The sequence below is a fragment of the Takifugu rubripes genome, chromosome 11 (assembly GCF_901000725.2).
Source record: "Takifugu rubripes chromosome 11, fTakRub1.2, whole genome shotgun sequence".
NCBI lineage: Eukaryota > Metazoa > Chordata > Actinopteri > Tetraodontiformes > Tetraodontidae > Takifugu > Takifugu rubripes.
Window position 1 is genome coordinate 5,682,420 of NC_042295.1, and position 13,156 is coordinate 5,695,575.

Below are 13,156 nucleotides of genomic sequence, written 5' to 3' on the forward strand. Positions count from 1 at the left end.
CACATACAGTTTCTGAACATGGACCTGACCAACTGCAGCAACCCCAGATGATGGCATTGTTGCAACAGGCTTGTTCTGTAGGCACTAGGCATTATGGGTCCACCAATTCATCTGCCTCTGTTCTTACTTTGATGCATCAATCATTTTGGAAAAGGTTAAATTTGGACTCAGGGAACTACATAACCTATTGCTCCAGAGTCCAATTTTTAATCCTCCATAGCAAATTAAAGCTTTATTCCAATGAACCTCACCGATCGGGATTTCTTAAGGGTAATAGGCCATTTTGATTCCCCACCATCCTTCCAGTTTTAACCCAATGTTATTAGGTTCTGCAGTCTCCTCATCTGTTTTCTCTGCTTCATTTGTGACAATGATTTTACTATTCTCAAATGGAATAATAGACTTTCACAATCATATAATGAACCTTTCAAAATAGTTTAAGAATTAAAAAGCTACCCATTGCATCAGTTGGATTTAAATAAGTTGTTGCCAACTAAAAAGTAGTCACTAATTCAGTAATCTTTCAATAGGAGGAATTTAACCAACTGCTTTGTTAAATCCAAGTGGCGACAATTTTTTGGCCACACAGTATATGTCTACTCACACATATTTTCTGTTTTATTTTAATTCTTTCAACTGCCTGTCAGAAAAGAAGTTAATTCACTTTTGCTTTGGCTCCTGAAGGGAAAAAAATGCTGTTTTTATGATTGTTGATTTTTTACATTATTAACACTGAGCTTCCTTTTTTTACAGCTTGCTTAGGCATGGATATTAGTGGGTCCAATTACATTAATGCATTGAATGGAACAACTGTCAAAATTCCCTGCATATTTACTTCCTGTTACAAGATTGATGTAACACACTTTAACATGAATTGGACTTATCAAGAGTCCTTGAATGGTACAGAACAGAAGGTAAAACAAAATTTGTGATGCATTTCCCAGTATTCTTTAATTCTGAACCTTTAAAAGCTGACAATGTCTTGTCTTTTTCTCTGTAGTTTATGACATATTCTAGGAAGAAAGGAATGGTGCCTCTGCATTCTGAACGATTCAGAGAGAGAGTGCTGTTCGCCGGAAACTTGGATAAGAATGACCTGTCGTTCACACTATCCGATGTTCAGCTTGAGGATGAAGGAATTTACAACTGTTATGTAAAAAATCCACCTGACAGAATCAGTGGACATGGTCGAATTCAGCTCAATGTTGTCACCAAACGTAAGACGTTATCCTTATCTACTAGTTAAGGCTTTGTTGTTCTTAAAACTTGATCTCTGTGTAGCTAATTTGGATTTGATTTGAACCTTGTAAGTATATACATGGAATGAGTTACATTGACATTACATTTTAGTGATTTATAAGATGCATTTGTATAAAGCAACTTATTTGTGAGACACAGTCAAGCCATTAGCAACTGAGACCCAAATCGGGTAAGGCAGTCGTATGGTACTCAACAACAGTCAGGCAGTTGCTGAAGTTATCTAGCATGCTTATTGTCCAATCATGTCATATAACCTAAAAAGTGCTACAGCCAATAAGAGCAGACACAGGGTTTGGTATGAAATGTGAAATTGCCAAGGGCAGTGGCAGAGCAGGTTGAACTGCATGCCAGACAGTCCTGAACCCAAAGTACCCTCAGAAGGAGGCATTCTCATTCAGCTATCAACCAATTAGCTGCTGGAGCACAACATGAAATACAACCATCAGCCATCTGCTCTACATAAATTAGATCAAGTTGTATGCCAAGAGGGAATGAGACACTCTCTTCTTTATCCTCACCACCAGCATCTACAGCTATGTTATCAAAATGCCATTCTATCTCGACAACCATAGTCGAATTGTAAACAATAAGAAAGGTATACCGGGCTGAAGGAAATGCACTGACCAAAGGAAACATTGCAGATGTCAGGACAGCTACAACTATATTGGGATCCTACACAAAAGAGTCATTGAAGAGGTCACAAAAAGTTGCCACTGGCCAAATATCCCTAGAGAGTGTGGCAAGGCTGAATCAAAAGACCAAGGTAACAAAAACAGTCCTCGGATAACCTGCTGATGTATTAAGCAGGCCAATGGAGGAGAAAGAGGCCATATAATAGAACAAGGAAGGTTTTCACAATGCATGGGAAATTCCACCCTGAGTATAAGTGGAAAGAGGGAGGTAGATGACTAGTGAGCACCAAGGCCAATATCGAGGATGAGAGGACAAACGATGCATTCTTTCTTATCAGAAAGAGCATATATCTCAGGCAGCATAAAACTGATGAGGAAGAACCAATTCAAGAACCAATTCAAGTGGCAGAACCTACCAGTGGTTGAAAAACACAGGATTGGAAGACAGCACTAAGGCACAAATAACAGAAGCACAAAAGCAATAGAGACCATGTGCTCTCACACCAGGCAATACCCATGGTGCAGGCTGTGCACAGACAAAAGCGATGAGACAATCCAGGCAAGCAGGCTGTAAAATGCTAGATGGTACATAACCATGTAATACATACCCATGTATTTGGACTGGAAATCCTGATGTCAAGATGGTGACATGCCTCCAAAAGTGATTATGTGGGACGTACAGATACAGTCTCACCAGTAATTGATGGAGAACCAGTCAGAGAGTTTGGTGGTGGACAAAGGGCAGGACATGGATGTATTGAAATACGGCAGTCTCAAGTGTTTATCATGCACAGAGCTGTTTGACGGGTTGTAGGGAGAGAATAGAGTGATTTATTTTAAGCACTCATAACTGTGACTCCTTCCCAAAACCTGAAAGATGACTCCAGCAGATCTTGTAACACCATCCGAGGCCTCTATCCAGAAGGATGCAGTGCTAAGAACAGCTGTGAAAATGTGCAGGACCTTAAAAAATTATGAGTTGTGAGCAGGAATTAATGGTTACTGTAAATAATGTAGCATTGGCTCAGTATGTAAGATCCCTGACCCATCATTGGTTTTCACAGACTAGGTTGGCTCTGCCCTCAGCCTGTTCATCAATCATGACCCAGTGGACTGTAGCTGACTTCCTTCATCATTATACAGTAATGGAACAGACTTGACTGTTGAATCTTAAACCATTGCAAAGAATATGAACAAATACACCAATAATGAAAATTTGGATACAGATCCTGTTAGTGTACTGAGAACACACAACACCTTGAACTGACAATCTATAAAGTGACTGATATGGTAACTTGTAGTGAGGATTCAGCTTTTTTTACCTATTCATGAACAAGATTGGCTCAGTTTCTCACCATCTCTTTAACCTAGTAATAGAAGGTAACACAGCAGTACTTTGATGTTTCCAGCCTAAACTTATCAAAGCTTTTACCCAGCATGCAGCTTCTTCTTATTGTTTGTATGCACCCTATTTAACCCTTTCCACCCTATTTATCCCTTTCAGTTCCTCCTCCAAGGGATTCAACTATTGCTGTCGCAATTGGGGCATCCGTAGGTGGAGCATTAGCTCTTCTGATCCTGTCTATGGTAATAGTAAAATGTCTTCGTCGATATCAGAAACAGGAACTGATCTCAGAGGAGAAGATGGAGGAGGAAGGAAAAGTGTAGGCTGAAGGTGTTGCAGATGAAGGAACAAGGTAAAGAGTTTGCAGTAAAATGCAAAATGTTCAATATTAAAATGATGCATGATGATTTTTCTTTTGTTATGTATGCTGATTTTGTTGCCATGCTATGTAGACACTATTTTAAATCATGCTAACACAAAAATCCATATTCAACAGTTACTTTTTATTTTCTCAGTATCTGTGTTTGCAATTTCTACTGGGACTATTTCCTTTGTCAATAGGCAACTGTAGTTTGGCCATCCGATGCCAATTTTGGATGACACCCGACATCCCTGATTTCTCTTCCGGTAAATATGCAACAATGTACATGGCGTGTTGGTGTGTTCTATCTGAATTCAACATGAAATTAAAAAAATTCAAAATGTCCATCCATCCATTTTCTGTCTCAAGCATATTTGTGTGTTTAGGTGTGAAGCCTACCCTGCTAAATCAAATTAAAGGTTTATTTTTTCTTTGCATGAAACTTTCCAATAATTTATTTTGTCTTAATGATTATCTATGACTATATCATAGCTGTAATTAATTTTCACTATTATATATTCATATTAATGTTAATATTCATATTAATGTTCATATTAATCTGTCTACGCCAATGCTGAAGTGTGATTCAGATGCAGGTGTAAAATTTGTACCTACTAACTTGCTCTGCTTTTGTTTTATTGGGTTGCAAGATTGGATGAAATTAAGACATTATTGATCACGCTTCTGTCTTTTCCTGTTATCTTTCAGATATGTTCACCCATTCTAAACAGCTGAATATCTTCAGTAATCAGTAGTTTTATCCATGTGTGGAATGTATAAATAAAGCTCTGTCATCAGAATAACAACGTAAATTTATTCCATGCTGCCGAATAATGTTTCCTAAGGGGAGCGTGTAAGGATTAGTCCAAGTACAGAACCTTGTGGAACTCCATGGATAACCCTACTGTATGAAGAGGGAATGCCGTGGACATGAGCAAATTGGTATCTATCTGATAAATATGATCTAAACCAGGCTAGTGCTTGAGAAAAAAAAAAATCTATCTATCTATCTGTATTGTAAAATATGTCTCACAGTTCATGATTTTAAAATACATTTTTTATCCACATTGTAATGTAACAAATATTGCACCATCAATTGTGTGGTACAAAGAAAAACATTTTATTATATACATGTATATGTATTTACATATACCAGTACATGTATATACCTCAACATTATCAAGTTGTCTAGACCAAAACTGGTAGATCTATAAAGTTTTCTATCTGAAGCATGCTCATTATTTTGTAGTGCGACACATGTTAGGGTCCAGGCTTCTAGGTTGTTTTTTCCTGCAGGGGGCATGGTAGAGCGATGCTCCTGCCACAGACTGATGCACCTGCAGTCTATCTGTAATCTAGCCGCCTATTTAAGGACTGGACTCCTGCCTACCAGTGTTGGAGTATTTTGATGTTTTTGGTGACTTTGGAGTGTTGTTGTACTCGGAATATTTTGGTGATTTTTTTTTTTTTTTTTGGTCTCTTGTCTTTGGTGCGTTCCCCTGCCTGTTTGAGGTCTTCATGCTGTCCGGCTGGACTTCTGAAACAAGCTTAACCCGTTGGCTCTGTGCTTCCCTGCAGTCCAGGAGGACTGCCGTTTTTGTGTTTGCTAAATAAAACTTGGTTTTGGACTTTTCATCACTGCGTTCTTGCCTGCTTTTGAGTCCTGTTAAAACCCAGACCGTAACAACACATGCATGTCCAAGTTTGTATGTATGAAACAAAAATAGGTTGAACTTTTCTTTTGTTTCCCTAGAATCAACAAAATGCCAACATTATCTTAATTGTTGGGAGTTTTTATGTTTTTTTAAATATGTCAGATTGTTTGCATTTAATGACATTCTTCAATGTTTATTGGAATTAAAAAAAAAATGTTTTAACTGTTTTAGATTACATGAATAAAAAATTAAGTGTTAGATATAGATGTAATTCTTTTTCCTTATTTTCTGAAACTGGTTACAGACTTTGCATGTGAATTTACTGTCAATTAACAATTTAAAAAAATACTTCAATAAGACAAACAAATTTTCAAACACATCTGTCAGAGTTCATAAATATGGACATATCAGGCACCAGATGAGAACCCAAAGGCGACACACGAGATTGGCTGAACACCGCTTTATTGTCAGAAACAGACAACAGACAGGATTCACCGGGGAGCAAGCAGAACAGAATAGTCGGGGACAGACAAGGTCGAGATCGGGCAGAAGGCAGACAGAGTTTACCGGGGAGCAGGTTAACCAGAATGGTCAGGAACAGGCAAGGCCGGAACCGGGCAGGCAGGCAAACAGGAATACGTTGGAAAGTCATCGGGAACAAATAACGATCTGGCAGAGAGCAGGTGTGCCTCCGGGGTTTAAGACGAGCGTTCATTAGAGTCCTGATGCACAACAGGTGTGCGGGGCGAAGCGGCTCACGGGCATGATTGCCCGCAGCTGTGACAATAGAAAATAAAATGTCTTTACAAAGCACTTCTGATTTTTGTCAACAAATACTATAAATGTATGTATTACCTTTAGTAGAAAATGCCCAGTAGCTCTTGCAATAAGTACAATAACTTAACAACTCTACAAAATAAGTGACATTAAATTTTGACTTCTAAGAAGAGTCATTAATTTGTGTCCATCTTTAATTTTATTATTATTTTATTGACATTGTTTTAACTGTACAATGGTTATCCCTGTTCAATTTTTATTGTTATCTTTTTTTATTTTTGTTATATATTCAGAGTGCCTCAGACTGCCTCCATTAGGCTGTTTTTGGATTTCCACATTTACAGCCAGCAACTTTGTTTTGATTAATCCATAAATATTCTTGTCATTAAGCATGTTGGACAGGCATATAGAACCAAAATTGTTGCTGCTAACTTCAGATCTGCTCCAGTATGCTGATGTTTCACAATACTGATATATACAAAAACCTGTTTTTACCATACAAATTCAAGTAGTATAGAATAAAATAAACAACAATAGAAGCTTTATGTCTTTATTAGCCTTCTTACACTATGAAACTAGGGCAAAGCCCTCCTCAAAATTATTTTTTTTTAAAACTAACTAAACTGAAGACATGCATTTATCTAAATGAAGAAATTATATACAAATTTAAAGATTAAAAACAGATGCACAAAGATTTATTGCATTTATGCAACACATGATAGTGTCAACCTTTAAGGCTCTTTCCTATATTTTGACCGTTTTTTTTTTTGTTTGTTTGTTTAATTTGGAGGAATCAGGAGAGATCTGGGGTCAGTTGTGCATATGCAGTCATATGCTCATACACGGAGATCTGCCCAAGTTTAAGGAGACATTTAATGTTCAAAGTAAAACTTGATAAAGTCACAGAGATGCAAAGTCTGAGAACTGTATGTAGTTCACTTCAGAATTTCATCATCTTCATAGTCCCGCAATCTGATATTTAACCCCCACCCACTTAGTGTGGGTGGGGGAGTGTTCCTCCTACCATTTCTCTTTTTGCCACGCTCACTGTCATCTTGTGACCACATTGACCTTCAATCCCCAGCTAATCTCTTCCCTCCATCTTACTTGCTCCTCATTAATATTATGTCTTCTTTATCTCCGCCTCCTTTCTACATCCCACATCCAAAGTCAAGCTATCCCGAGCAGGTGTCTGCATGTGCTCATTTTTGGTGTGGCTGGGTTTTATTGGTCTGATTCTAAAATAAAATAACACACACACAGAAACAGACACACGCACACACCAAAGCCAGAATAGATTTATGGATATCCATCAGTAATTGTCCAGGTGCTAATAGAGCACTTCTCTGATTTTAAAAATGTGCTAATTCCATGTTCCTCTGCAGTAAAACTGTCCATTAGGTTTTTTTCTTGCTTAAACTCTTGAATTAAAATGCAACAAATCCAACTTGAACATTAATAAGAAAGCCAAAATAATAAATGGATGTGCTGGAATTAAACAATTATCATGTCTCATTCTGTTTCAGATATGTAAATAAGCTTTAATTTTTATTTCATGGTTTGACACCAAGGAATGCACCACTACAACTTTGCAAATCAACCTTTGGATGGATCTGGATTGCTGGGCTGGACTTTAGGAAATGAGGCATACTGCCAACAAATCATGTCATGCAGTAGATATGCTGAACAGTAAATAATGCAGCTTTTCACTCTGCTAAATACCTCATCACCATCATCTGTGTCAGTGTTTAAACAAATGATGATCTACCATAAAGTGCTCTTTGTGTCCCTACATTGAGCTCAGTTGGAATTGTGTGAATCCACAAATAGGAGATGGTTAAAAATGAAACTATTGTGGACCAAGTGTTTCAGTCTGTATGTTCAGGGAAGGTGACACATTAATTACACATCTCAATCTTTTATCTGTGATTGTTCAGATCCCTCTTTTAGAATAATTGCTCACTGAGTACCTCAACAAACCTAAAGTGACAGTATCTGATACTGGGTACAGAGCCAAATGTTGGGACAGGAAACAGAGTCAGGATAAATCCAGAAAATCAAATAGAGGTGATGCATTGCAGTGATAATCAGTGGTGCAGCAACTGCATTAACCTGGATAAATGTCAGTTTGTTGAGGAGTGTGGGGTATAGGACCATATCAAGATCTTTTAGGCTGAGTCAGCCTTACTGGGTGCATGTATTTGCATGTGGTGGCAGTTATCACTTCCCATCCCTCTCCTCCTCTCCCCTCCCTCCCCCTCCCTCACCTCTATCTCTGCAGTACCTCTGTTACTCAGTCATCTCCTTGCAGGCTGGAGGACGACACAGGCTCGTGCTTTTCTGCTGTACTTGCTGGCTCTTCTCTACAGCCGCCCTATGCCTCTCATTTGCTCTTTCTTCCTCACTTCAGCCTTTACCTCCCTGTGCTGCAGCTGCTGCCAGCCCTGGAATGGTTCATTTCTCTGAAGCCGCATTGCTTCACTGCTATAGCTCTGCCAGTGTATCCCTGGTTGCATTTCCTTTGCTGCTTTCTTTAACCACTGCTTTTCTTTCATCACTGACGAGCCTGAAAGCCTCAGTTACGAAAGAAGACAGGAAGGGGAAGGACAGAGAGGCAACAGAGACCAGGGCATTCTTTTCCCCAACTGCTGCATTCCTCAGCTTGTCCTTCACAGGCTGTGATTTTGTGCTCGGTCTGAACGCAGGACAGGGAACAACTGGTTAGGGGAGAGCTTCCAGAAGGAATTCATCCTCACATGAGCGCTTCTATACTCTACTCTTTTCTGGAACATAGTGCAGAGGACAGAAGAGGGAGGGACTGAGAGCAGGTCTTCAACTTCCAGCTCGTCCTAAATATACACAGCTGATTTATTGACTGGACTCAAGTGACAGAATTGTCATGGCATCATTGGACAGGAGTGTTTCTGGATGGCTGAGATCAGGAGATCTACTTCATACTGGTCTGATAATTGCACTGCTGCTTGGTGAGTTTGTTTCTAAATCCACCCTGTCATTGCTCTCTGCTATACTCTTACCCAACTTTTTGGTCAATCTCTCATTTTCAAACATTGGATCTATTTTCTTTATTATTACCTCTATCCACCCTCTTTTTTCTTGGATGATTCCGGTACTGCATGGCTGGTGCACATATATACAAAAACCCCTGCACTTAAACCTTTTTAGAGCCTTCCCATGGCATATCTTGCATTTTTACATGATGCAGTGCCATATCTAGCAAAAAAAAGCTACACGAAATAATTATAAACCACAACAACTGTTTTTTTTTTTTTTTTTTACATAAAGCAATTTTCAAAACAGTACAAAAACAAAAAAAATTAAACTAAAGCAGATAGACAAAAATGAAGTGGTATTTTGGTCAAAATACAAAATAAAATAAGGCATGACAATAATTTGTCACATATTCTATTTGTAAAATTTCATATATGCTTGTTTATGCATGATATAAGCATGAATACGATACACTACTGTAATGTTTTGGACCTATATAATAAATTTATCTTCATCACTGCTTTCAGCATAATCTGTGCATATCCACACATTCAAACACATACAAACACACATACACAAACACACACACAGTGACAGCCCTCTAGTGCTGTCATGGCCTTGGCTGTGCTGTCTGTGGATGGTGTGTGTGCCATGTGTTTGTTTTTCTTTTAGGACCTGGTGGGAGAAGTTTAGAGCACCCCTTCGCGTCTCTGGCCAATTTCCCAGCTGGTTAAATGCTGGCGTAACCAGACTGTCTTCCTCGCTCCACCTGGCAACACACACTTTTTTGTACTTTATCATTTTATATTATTTTCCTAAAAAAAAAAACATGGTTGAGTTTTTTTGTTATTTTTGTTTTTTGTGAATGGGCCCAATGAACTCATAGTTTCTTAACGACATGACGTCACAAGTTCTCTACGAGTTTTGCTGAGGTTTCAGTGGTAAAACCTTGACTGATTCGAAGTTTTCAGGACATTATAGCACAAGTAAATGAGAACAAAATGTTACATTAAAATTTCTGTTAGACACTTTGAGCTCTCCACTTCGTAAGGCCAAATGTAAAGTTTTCTTTTGTTGTGTTACATTAAACGTGTTTGGAGCAGTACTCAAATAGAAATGCATGAAGACTAGGGTTGAAGGTAAGGTCGGGTAAATTATTTTTATGAGTAATTGCACTTATTTCATTGTGATTTCATCTTTGTTGCTACTGAGTCTCCAGATGAGCAACCGATTTGCCTCCATTGTTTTCAGCAAACAGTGCTCTAACATTTTAACAGCATAATTAATTGTTTTTACTCCAACTTAATCATGAAACAATAAAACATGAGAGTGATTGCAGCTCGATATGATAGAATAAAACACAATCCTCCTATCATAAAGGAATTCTAGAGTTCTAGAAAGTACATATAAAGAATTGGTTGGACTCTGCTTAGGTTTTGACGCTTTGGTGCATATTGACAGACAAAGCGCGAGAGGCATTCTATTCATTACCCATTTCCAAGTATGATGATTATGAGGCCGTGCAATCAGCGATTTTTAAAGCCAACATGTTACTGCCTGAAGCTTATAGGCAACATTTCTGGACAGACAACTGAGAAACAAACACAGTTGGAATAAGCAAGTCATTTGAACACAGTTTCATTACTGGTGAATGGCTTTAAAAATGAATACTTTTGAGAAGTTCACAGACTCGTGTTACCCATTTCTTCAGAGTGATATGAACTTGTTCTTTGGATAAGGACATGCAAGTTTTGCTTGTACCTGCTTATAAGTTAAGTTATATTCTCAGTTGTGTACTAGCAAAATAGAGGCTTGTTGTGCTCCTGTCATTGCCAATTGGGGCATTGTGCTCATTCTAGATAATAGTGCCATTAGTCTGTGTACAACTAGATTACTCGAATATAAGGTTTTCGGATGTGTTTTTAGCAAATGTTTTGGCACGTGCCATGAAGCTATTCACTGGTGACAAGTTGTGTGATGTGAAAGTAGTGTGTGGTGGAAGTGTCTGCCTTTTGTATTGGCTAACCTGCCATTTTTGATCTCCATGGAGAAGCTGGTTGTTACAGTTCAGGGTAATTTTGACCCCCAAACCACATACAGTAAATAGAAATGCATTCTTAAAAGGTTTATTTGCATTCTCCAAAAAAGCAAGAAAAAAGCGGCAGGGCACCAAAGCGTGGGGCAAAAGAGCATGGGTTAAAATCTCCAAAAAATCTGTGCTGGAACAGAGAGCAGACAATGGCTTCTTCCAAAGACACAGCAACCATAGCTTGATCATCTGCTGCAGGTATAGGTGTCACTGACGTGAGCCAAATTGGTCAGCCACACCTCCTACAAAGCCTGAGAAAAACACCAAAAAAAAAAAAAATCCCACAAAAAGCAAAGAACAGCTGAACTACATCGGTACCTCCACCTCAATCGGGGCCTCCTGGCACCTTGCCCGGGTTGTTACGATTGTCCCAGTAGAAATCCAGCTGGAGGCTCTCGTCGAAGAGCAAGTTTATGGAAGTCCACCAGGAAGGGTAGAAAATTTGAGGAAAGCCAGACCCTCAATAGTGATGGGACAGAGCCAGGACTTGAACTTGGTTGGCCTGCCACTGGGAGCATTAGGATGAACATAGAGCAGCGGAGTGAACCAGCTTCCACATGCTTCTGAATGTGTAGAGAGGTTGGCCAGCACAGAGGGCAAGGTGACTTCTTCCTCCTGGTACTCAAACAGTGGAGGAGTAATGCTCAGAGCCCGAAACTGAGGATGTTGCTGTGGGGCAGAAGAAGCTTGGATGAATACAGTGACACTCAAAGAGAGGTCCTGAAGGGTGTTCATAAAGTTTGACTGAGTCTTTGTGTGCCGGCTTATAAGTGCACCTTGAAACATCAACATGTGCCAGAATGCATTGTGGGGGTCCATATTGGTCACGGTTCAGGATAATTTGGACACCTAAATGCAGACTGTAAACAAAAATGTGTTTTTAAAAGGTTTATTTGAATTCTCAGAAAACAGGAAGAGTATGGGATAACATCACAGTACTAATGATCTTCTTATAGCTTCAGATCATGGACTGGTTTCTATGCTGGTTCTGCTGGACCTCAGTGCTGCTTTTGATACAGTTGATCACAGCATCCTGTGACATATATTGGAATATAAGGTTGGGATTAAAGGTACAGCACTAGACTGGTTTAGATCATATTTATCAGATAGATAACAATTTGCTCATGTCCATGGCACATACAGTAGGGTTAGCCATGGGGTTCCACAAGGTTCTGTACTTGGACCAATACTTTTCACCCTGGACATGTTTCCCTTAGGAAACATTATTCGGCAGCATGGGATACATTTCCGTTGTTATGCTGATGACACTCAGCTATATTTATCCATGAAACCGGAGGAGACAGAGCAGTTAGTGAAGCCTCAGACCTGTCTTAAAGACATAAAGTCTTGGATGTCTTCAAATTTCCTCCTCCTTAACCCAGGAAAAACTGAGGTCATGGTGTTTGGTCCTGAACCTCTCAGGGATAGATTAGATCAAATGATCACTCTAGATGGTATCTCATTAACATCTAATCTCTCTGTGAGGAATCTTGGAGAAACTTTTGATCAAAATCTCTCCTTCAACTCACACATTAAAATAGTCTCTAGAAGTGCCTTTTTTCAACTGAGGAAAATCACAAAGATCAGGAAACTACTGATGGGGCATGATGCTGAAAATTTCGTCCATGCATTTGTTACTTCCAGGCTGGACTATTGTAATTCTTTATTATCAGGGTGTCCAAACAACTCTTTAAGAAGCCTCCAGGTGATCCAAAATGCTGCAGCTAGAATTCTGATAGCTATTGACAAAAGAGATCACATAACTCCTGTACTGGCATCTCTTCATTGGTTGACCGTCAAATTTAGAATAATTTTTAAAATTAGGCCTAGCTCCATCCTACCTGGAGGAGCTAGTGACACCTTACCAACCCAACAGACCGCTCCGCTCTCAGAATGCTGGTCTACTTGTGGTCCACAGAGTCTCTAGAGGTAGAATGGGGGGGCGAGCATTTAGCTACCAGGCCCCCCTGCTGTGGAACCAGCTCCCTTTCCAGGTACGGGAGGCTGACTCCATCTCTACTTTTAAGA

The 13,156-nt window shown here is 39.3% G+C and overlaps 1 protein-coding gene across 7 annotated transcripts in view; it reads left to right on the plus strand.

The window, feature by feature from the left end:
- The window catches only part of LOC101064058 (sodium channel subunit beta-2), a 69,934-nt gene that overhangs the window by 18,720 nt on the left and 38,058 nt on the right, over positions 1-13,156 (plus strand). For 3 of the 7 annotated variants that reach the window (XM_011616850.2, XM_029843733.1, XM_029843734.1), the window contains exon 1: positions 8,324-9,014. The exons of 1 other annotated variant lie outside the window; for it this stretch is intronic. In XM_011616850.2, coding sequence (XP_011615152.1) covers positions 8,930-9,014 — 85 coding nt within the window. In that variant the 5' untranslated portion in view covers positions 8,324-8,929. Of the gene's footprint in view, positions 1-753; positions 915-1,000; positions 1,218-3,396; positions 3,590-3,798; positions 4,396-8,323; positions 9,015-13,156 lie in introns of those variants that run through there. 3 more of the 7 variants (XR_003889991.1, XR_003889990.1, XM_003975971.3) reach the window with 3 other exon arrangements.